This window comes from Acanthisitta chloris, unplaced genomic scaffold (genome assembly GCF_000695815.1).
Source record: "Acanthisitta chloris isolate BGI_N310 unplaced genomic scaffold, ASM69581v1 scaffold41036, whole genome shotgun sequence".
Taxonomy (NCBI): domain Eukaryota; kingdom Metazoa; phylum Chordata; class Aves; order Passeriformes; family Acanthisittidae; genus Acanthisitta; species Acanthisitta chloris.
In genome coordinates this window covers 1-9,175 of record NW_008677222.1, presented here as the reverse complement: position 1 = coordinate 9,175, position 9,175 = coordinate 1, and the positions used below count along the sequence as shown (strand labels likewise).

The 9,175-nt window shown below is 41.0% G+C and overlaps 1 protein-coding gene across 1 annotated transcript in view; it reads right to left on the bottom strand.

Annotated features, from left to right (window-relative positions):
- Window positions 1-8,696, bottom strand: part of PRMT9 (protein arginine methyltransferase 9) — a 9,198-nt gene extending 502 nt beyond the window's left edge. Inside the window, exons 1-6 of the mRNA XM_009076410.1 lie at window positions 8,578-8,696; window positions 6,814-7,006; window positions 2,612-2,795; window positions 1,216-1,927; window positions 542-695; window positions 1-95 (exon numbers count right to left, since the gene is read on the bottom strand). The exon at window positions 1-95 is cut by the window's left edge and continues 22 nt beyond it. Of these exons, the coding sequence (XP_009074658.1) occupies window positions 1-95; window positions 542-695; window positions 1,216-1,927; window positions 2,612-2,795; window positions 6,814-7,006; window positions 8,578-8,696 (1,457 nt within the window). The remainder of the gene's footprint in view (window positions 96-541; window positions 696-1,215; window positions 1,928-2,611; window positions 2,796-6,813; window positions 7,007-8,577) is intronic.
- Window positions 8,697-9,175: the final 479 nt, after the last annotated feature.

Sequence of the window (9,175 nt, the reverse complement as noted above, 5' to 3'; positions counted from 1 at the left end):
AGGGGGTTCATGAGATCCAGCCTTAAGAGCTCTGCTGGCTTGCTCAAGGGTACACAGGGTAAGGTAGAGAGATCCAAATAGACACGAACAGGTACCTAAGAGGATATATTATGACTTCAGGTAGCAACAGCCATTGAAAATTGAAACGTTAGATAACTTAGTCACGACACAAAAGTTACCAAGAATTAGTGCAATGCCTGTCAGAGACAAAAAAAAAAATAGCAAAATACACCCTTCTAATCCCCTTTGGAACATGACTGTTGGGATACAAGGTGACAATGGGAATGGTTAACAGCACAGTCTTCTGTACAGCAACACTGCATCTTTCATCACTCACCCAAAACTTCCACACCAGTTCTAAAACAAATGCCACTCAGTGTCTCTCAAGGTTTCTGTCTGGTCACATAAACCTCTCTTGATAGGTTCACCAATATGAAAAAGTTTCAGCTCTGCAGTTTTCTTGCAGCTTACACCAAATGTAAACAGCTAGGCAGCTGCAGGCTTTGAAACCATACCTGGAAGCCACCCACCAACTTCATACCTTGAACTGGTTGATAAAAGGGGCTATGTTAAAGCCCAGAGTTGGTTCTGTTCCTTGCACAGCACTCTCCAGTAACAGAGACTCCGATTCCACAAGCATCCCATATACCAACACATACTGTGGGAAAATCTGCCCTCCGCTGTGAAGTAAACATCTGTAAAAGGAGAGAGATTTCAGCTCTAAAGCACATCCTTCCACAGTGAGCATGAACTACATTCAAGAAAGGCACACTAGTTCTTCCTCTGCAAGTGCTCCTAAGTATTCAAGTTTGATCCCATTGGACTAGACAACTGGATCACACACAAAAAATCAGGTAAACTTGTCACACAGTACTAAACCTGTGGAAGTACCTAGACTTTTTTCAGTGACAGTCTTGGACATGGTGATATTTCTAGATGAAGTCAGTGGGATTTATTCATAGCAACTGCATCTAATACTGAAGGACTGCAGAAACGCTTAATAAAACTGGAAGTCAGGAGTCTATCCTGTTGGGAGGCTCTGGTTAAGGAAGCAGCATATCCATAGGGAAACAAAACACTCTGGGAGGTTCAATCCAAGCTTTATCTGCTCTGCAGAAACATCGTGAGAGTAATTTTGTAGTTAGAAGGAATATTCTCCAAATTTTTCAAATAGTTATGGATTTCTAGGAATACTTCCGTCCATTTATACTGTACCTGGATATTGCAGCCTTTTCCATCACCTCCTGCTGGATTAAACCTGATGTCTCTATAACATCCAAGATAATAATACTCCACAATTTGTCTGATTTGGGTCTCTGTAGCACCAGACTTTCCTCTTCTAAGTGGCTGAGCCAAAACTCTAATGTTTCCTTAGGGAAATTATTAGCTTCTGAGATGACATTCAGTGCTGCCTGATGCTGTTCTTTCTCAACAGAGCTGTAGGCTCTAACTGGTCCAAGTTTGCCAGCTATAATTGGCAGGATGGAGAAGCCTTCAGATACATCTAAAATATACAAAGGATCAGGAGCCACATCTTGAGAGCTCTTGTTTTCATTCTCTTGGAGGTCCATCCCACTGCCATGGCCATCAACATCCATGGATTGCAAGTCCTTACTTGGATTTAAAGACAGCAGCACTTTGCCCATGGCAGCTTTAAAGCATTCGTGGTAGAGTACATCATTCAGCAGGGCTATTTCTGTGGATTCCAGCACACACACTAGGCCATTGCCATCCTGTTTGCTGGTTGTCTGAAGTCCAGCCAGAGCACTACACAATTCAGCCTCATTGCCCAAACCCAGCGTGTCATCTCTGTCACTGAAATCCATCCTACACTCTGAAGTCAAACAAGAAATCTTCTGGATCTTCAAGTAGCAATCTTGGCAGCAAACTTCCATCATCACAGTATCTCCAGCCTTCACAGAATAATCTTGGCAAACAGGATCAAAACAGTCATGCCAGTTACTTGATAGAAACACGAGTGAAGCAGCCACACAGTGCTTAAAACCAGCAAACAAACCAGCCCACTATCTCATTTGTTCACAGGTTGTTACTAGTGTGTATGAAGGAGTTGTTCTCCCACAAGCTGAAATCTGCCACTGTGCATTAACATTTGCCTTAAATTGTCTCACACTAGGCAAAATCCATGGATTCTCAAAACAAAGTCATATCTATTTATCACAGACATACTTGGATCATACTCCCAGTATGATTCAAGTATGATCCTAGAGAGCCTCAGTGTAGGCCTAGTTGCTCCCAGTGTCATCCCAGTTGCCCCCAGCATGGCCCCAGTCACTCCCAGTATGATTCCAGTCAGAAGTTGCTCCACAATGCATTTAATTCAGTATAAGGGAAAAAAACAAACCCAAACAACTTAATGAAAATCTTTCTCCCAGATCTTAAGCAGGTCCCTTATCTGCTTCACAGCTGAGTCCCATGACCAAGTCCTCATGCAGGCACTGTGCACTACAGACCAGAAACAATCACTGCTACTTGCTGCTCAACTTCTAATCCTATTTGCTGCCACTTCCTAATCTCTGAGATAACCTAACTAGCTCAAAACCAAAATGAAACCAAGTTAATGTACTACAAGAAGAAAATCCCCAGGACATACCAAGGAGGCCCTGCACAGGATACACTGCCTGTTCCCAGCAGGTTTCCTCACTGGGACTTGTAGATAAAGCATGCTCATCATCAAGCTGTAATACAAACCACACCACAATAGCATCTAGTGTTCCTCCTTCAGTGACTGGCAGGCTGAGCTTCCAGGGCTTTCTAGCTGCCAGGCTTTTCAGCTCCTGACCAAAGTGAAAAGAAGAAAAAACAGAGTGAGAGTTTATTTCCATGCATAAAAAATTGGGTTTATTACACTAAATCACCCAAATCACCAGTCCATGGGAGCATGAACTGACACTTGAAGTGAACAAGCCTCTACAATACCAATTAGCATCATTAGTACTCACTAGCATAGGAACTGTCTTCCCACAAGAGCAATCTGCATCTATGAGCCACGAAAGCAAACACTCCTACACCTAAGAACACACATTTAAACCCACCAAAAACTTGAGACTGGCAAGGTTTGCCTTATGAGAAGTAATAGAAACAGAGCCAGTCTTCTGAGCTGGATTCAAGCCAGTGCTTAGGTACGTGATGCACTGAAAACCTGTGTTCAATCAGTTCTAGAAACAGTGTGCAAGCACTGAATTCACTCAGAGGTTCAGCAAAATCATTACACAGCCAGGAAGTTAAACACCTCTGAGGATGTTTTCTCTGCTGCCTGGTCTATAGGCCTTGTGTGAAAGCTCAATCATGTACAATTTCACTACTGGGAAGGACCAAGGTCTCCCCTAAAGAGATCAACTATGAATTCTCCAATACTCCTAAAAAAGTTTGAATATGTAACAGCAATCAAATCCTTTTCCATGTACAATTTATTTTTCTCTGGAATTGCCTTCTGCTACCAACATTCCCAAAGATAAAAGGACCAGCTCTAACGTCCTAGTTGTGGCATAAACCAATTAACAGGAGGTCGAGCACACGGGACCAAAGGTTCTCTTAGTCACAAACACTCTGCTTAGCAACAGCCCTTCCTGACCATCAGCTTCCTGATCTGCTTATGACAACATTGGTCCTCTTTAAGTTTCAGTCTTAAAATACACAAGTAAAAAAGCAAAGTTCCACACTAAGAACATGAGTAGCTCTCACATGCTGCTTTCCTCCCCCCTCTGCTGCTCTACCTCTCTTCTCACAACTGAGAATGAACAATGCACATGTTAAAATTACTGCTAAGAAAGTTCATAATAAGATCTCGCTGCTCTTCAATAAAAACACTTTGCTGCTAGTCATTTTTGGTACCTCCTCAACTGGAAAGGAAAAGAGTAATAAGTTGAAGCTTTGGTGGCATAAAGCCCCTCTAAGCAAGAGGTTAAGCATGCATCTGTTTCTCAGTTTCTGGGAAGTTTGAGATGTTTTGAAGTGCATTTGATATTAAAACTATTCTTCCTGATTGTTCTTCAACAGCAGCAGGCCCAAGGTTCTTATCCCCTGTGTTCTAGGAACTGCAGAGTTATATCTCCAGCACTTGCAAACCATTTGAAGGCAGTTATTTCGGCTTTCCCTGCTCTCTACCATGCTGCTTAACCCAGATTTATTCCTCACATCTGTCCACTACATAAAACTTTTCCTATTATTTTTGACAACTACAGATTTGGACAGCCCTAGTACATCAGGATGGAAATTTATCAGCTAGTCTTGTTATAAACAGAGCAAAGAAAACAAAGCAACGATGTAGGTTTAGGCAGTAAACCCCCAAAATGTTGCAATGCCACATATATCTGCTGAATGAGACAAAGATAACCTGCCTTGAAAGTAGTAAATGGGACAGCAAACAGAAGGAAAAACTACAGAAAGCATTCCAGTTATTGAGTTTCCCATGTTGGATCCACAATTTCTCAAGTATGCCACACTGGAACTTCTCATGTGAATTGGAAAGAGCCAGTATGTGTAACTGTTGGCAAAAGCACAGCTCCTTTAGGGCCTGAAAGTGAGACTGAGCTTTAATTACACTGGCTGCTGAGGTAAACACTCACTTCCCCTCCCAGTGGAACTGATGTGCTGCCAGCAAACATGCACACAGGTAGGGCCTGGCCAGGTCCAAGTGCTGCAGCCTGTAATTACAGCCACACCTCATTCCCCTGCCTGGGAGGGGGAACTGAGCTCCTACTAACACCAGCAACAAAGTAATCAGCATGAGGCAGCTGATTTTTGTATTATTTTTCCTTTCATTTTTGACTTATTTCTCGGATCTGTACTGATGTCTTTGAAGCCTCCTGCAACTCAGTCTGAAAAACACTTGTTCCATATGTATCTTCTCAGTTCTGTCCGAGTAAGTCTGGATAGTTAGTACAAGCAGAATAAATGCAAAATCTCTCTCATTCCTTGAAATAAAGAATTTAGAAACTCTGAAATGACCCTTGAAGGGCTTTGAAATGACCTTACTAGTGCCAAGGGATTTCTTGTCTGATTTTCAGTCTTTCGTAGGTAATTTTGCTACTGTTTCTAAGCCTAGCAGTTGTTTTTTATTCCATTAGGAGCACAGACAATTTTTCTGTGTGACTTTTAGCTACACTGATTGAACACCCAAGTGTGACCACGACAAAACACACACAAAAAAGATAGACAGGCTGAGGGAGTTGGGGCTGTTGAGCCTGGAGAAGGTTGTATGGAGACCTTGGAGCAACTTTTCAATATCTGAAGGGGCTACAAGGAACTGCAGAGGGACTCTGTGTTAGGAGCTGCAGTGGTAGGACAAGGGGTAATGGGTTCAAACTGAAGGAGGGAGAGTCTAAGTTGGATGTGAGAAAAAGGTTTTTTACTCTAAGGGTGGTGAGACACTGTCCCAGGTTGCCCAGGGAGGCTGTGGCTTCCCTGACCCTGGTGATGTTCAAGGCCAGTCTGGATGAGCCTTGAGCAACCTGCTCTGGTGGGAGGTATCCCTGCCCAGGGCAGGGGGTTGAGACTAGATGATCTATAAGGTCCATTCCAACCCTTAAATTCTCTGATTCTAAAATCCTAGGTTGAAAGTAACCTGACAGTGTTTGGAACTGCCATATCTGCCCAGTGACAAAGCAACAACAAACAGTAACCAAGGATTCCCAACCACATCAGTGATTCACATCAGTGGCATTTCTTCCTTTTTACTTAGGATATCTTAAACATTTCATGACAGGAACACTCCATTAGTCTAACTGAAACTTCAAAGGAGCAGTTCTGAAATACAGTTTAAAGAGTAACACTGTTCTTTAGTCTTTGAAATTAGCTTTACACGTTTGCCAGCAGGCAGATGCTTAAGAACAGACACCTCTCAGATGAGAGTAATAGTTTCTTATTGATGCTAGAAGTAGAAGCAACATTAGGTCATGGAGAGATCACTCCCAGTAGTATACTGAAGATCCTTGTTTCATTTTTAATCTCAAGATGTCAGGCAAGCCAACTAGGAAAAGGTATTGATTCACAAACACTACAATTCCTGGCCAGGCAGTAGCCAAGAATAATTTCATTTATGTAACAGAATCTATTTTAAGCTCTGACTCAATGCTAACTCCTCACCACAGGTCAATGAGCAAGAGGCACACCACAGATCAGATGTATCATCTTCTCTGCAAGTGGCTGAGGGCTCTGCCACTCTGCCTGTTCAGGCCTACTTAGCGCACACATACAAATTTGGTGTAAACTACACAAAATAGTGCTATTTTAGAATGGCATGTTACAGACATACCATAGGACAGCAAGGGAACTAAAGGGTGGACTCAAACTGCTTGAATAGTTTCTTCATCTCCCCCTCTTTTACACTCACCCATCACCACTTACAGACATTTTTATGCCAGATGTAAACATCTTTTCTCTTTTGTCTTCAAGAGTTTCTTGAAGACTCTGACTTGAGGGAAATAAACTAAGTCAGTTCCACAGCTGCATAAATCATTCAAGATGGGTCTATTGTATTCTCCCTCCCCATCCCTGTACTGGGGTTTGTAGCTGTTTCATCTTACAGTGAGGTAGAGCTTATCAAATTCCCTAAACTATGCCCAAACAAAAAGCACTCCAGCTTCAAAACCCCACAGCCTGTCATCTGATGAACCACATCACCACACAACCAGACAAGCATCAAAACCAGCAGAGGATTTCAGTGCAGACCTGCCAACTTTGCACTTGTGAACTGTTCTGCAGTTGAACACAAAAGCAAACAAGATATGCAACTTGTGCTATTCATAAAACAACTACTTATAAAGAATGTAAAGAAAAAAACCAAACCATTACCTGCAGATTGTTGAAATCTACTGTCATTACTTGACAAGGTTCTGTCAGGGGGGTGTAACCTCCAGGAACACGACTGAGCTTCTCAGTGGTGTAAGGCTCAACTGTTTCCTCTGAACCAGCAGGAGCATATGTTGGACTAAAGAACTGCACTGAGTTTGACAAGTTCACACCAGCAACTTCTTGCATTCCCACTCTGGGAATAAAGGGAAAAACAGAAGAAATCAAACATCAAGTAATTTGACCAAAAACAGAAAGGGAACTCTTCCTAGGCTAGTTAAGTATTTTAAAATATACAGAGTGTCAGCACAGAAATGCTAAAAGATACTTGAACAATTTTGTTATGTTCAAAGCAGCTCTAAAGCACAGAAAATGCACATCACTTCCAAGAATCAGAACTAAATGCTGTCACCAGAAACTGAGGAAAAGCCCAATATGACCTTTGTCAAAGGCCACAGACTTTTGCCTCAATAGGTACAACTCACTGAGCCTTGACAGAGAGCTAAAAAGAAAATAAATCCTGTGATAACAAGAACAAACAAAGCTTTTCTGCTGCTGCATTAGACAGATAACGAAGGTGAACAAAGATGTGCATCAGGAAAATGCATTTTGGGAGTCTCTTTGAGGCAACACTTCTATTTTACAGTACTTTTATGTGTTTATCAAACACAATCCATGCAGAATACAGAGCTTTTCACAGCTACAGAGCTGCAAGGGAAGTCTCAGCGTCGATTTCTTGGTGGAAAATGTTTCTACAACTCAGAATACAAATCCCCTCTCTTGTAAAAAGGAAATCGAGTGGGTTTCTAGAAATGACCTTATGCAAAAAGCTCCAAAGATAAGTACTAAACTGCTTTAAAAGAATTACTTACACTGCCCATCTCTTAGGTTTGAGGATTTGAGATATCTTCTAATTTTCTAAGTACAAGTCAGGAAGTTATGTAACTCTTGCACAAGCTACACTTTAGATGACTGAAAAGTACATTTTGCTGTGAAGGACTTAGTGCTCCCCATTTATCAGGCAAATCTACACTCTCCTAATGAGATCTAGCAGTCCAAATAACAGCTAGTTAAATGTCTATTTCTAGAACTATTTTTAGTTCTGAATCACTTTCTCAGGCACCTCTTCTCCCTGCAACTAGGCATGACTAGACAGGCTGTCTGACAATATTCTCATCATATATGGTCATCTCCTTGGAGCTCCCAACTGCAGAATGGAGTAAGTTGCAATTTAGTTTAACCTGAATTTTTAGGCAAATATATTTCAACCATTCTGCATATGAAAATGAATCCAACTCTATCTTTGGAGCAGATTCCTTAGCAATAAAAGCACATGTGACACACAAAAGCACAAAGTAGTAAGTATTCCACAATAAACAGCAAAAAAAAAAAAAGAAAAAAAAAAAAAAGATAAAGGCCAAGTGTTAATTTAAGAGTCTCCAGTGCAGAAATTGAGAAGTAATTTTACTATTATGGAATTAAATTTCTTTAGTATGTGTTAGAGGCATGTGTTTCAGCATAACTAATAAGCAAGAGTTTCTGATTAAGTGATGTAGAAAATCTGAACCTCAAAGAGAGGTGAAGGGAAAGAAAGAGAACCTGGAAAACGGGTGGAGAAGGTGAGAGCAGAAATCTGTTTAGTTAAACAGACAATCAACCATTCAAAGAATAAAGAGAACAGTAAATGAAAAATCCTCCATAAAAACAACTTGTCTTTCTTCCCAAATAGCAAATATGGGTTCAAACCATGCTGGAGGTTAAACATACCTGTGATGTCTACGTATCTCTTTGCATTCCACTGCCATCCCAAATATTGTAGCACTTGCAGGAATAACTCTGCCATAGTCTCCAGCACTGATGTCTTGATTTTTAGGCTGTGAAAACATGAACAACAACATGCAATGAGACAGTGACCTCTTTCCACCACTACTAAAAAGCCCAGGAGTTAGATATTAATGAGCCATTCAAGTGACAGACAAAACACCACTAAGTTCTTAGCAAAGATTCAGGTCTTCAGCACTCTGTGGACCATTAAAGGAGTTTCTTAAATACAGTGTTTCAATATATCCTGGTATCAGCTTTACTTTTCAGTCTACTACTTCCTCTGTGTAACTCTCACAATGTTTATTTGTACTCTGTTAGAATATATTGAAATATTTGAGGACTTTTCCTTTATGCATCATTCCTGTGTTTAACACTAGAGGTCATCAGTTTCAAGTCAATACAATGCAAAAGGTGTCAGCTAAAACTTTTAGTTGGAATTAAGGCAATGACAAAGTAGAGAGAAGTCCTACTGTTTCCTAAGATGTAACAGAGGTTAACCCATGTAAGACTCCTTATCATATTACTTTGAATTTTAGAATTT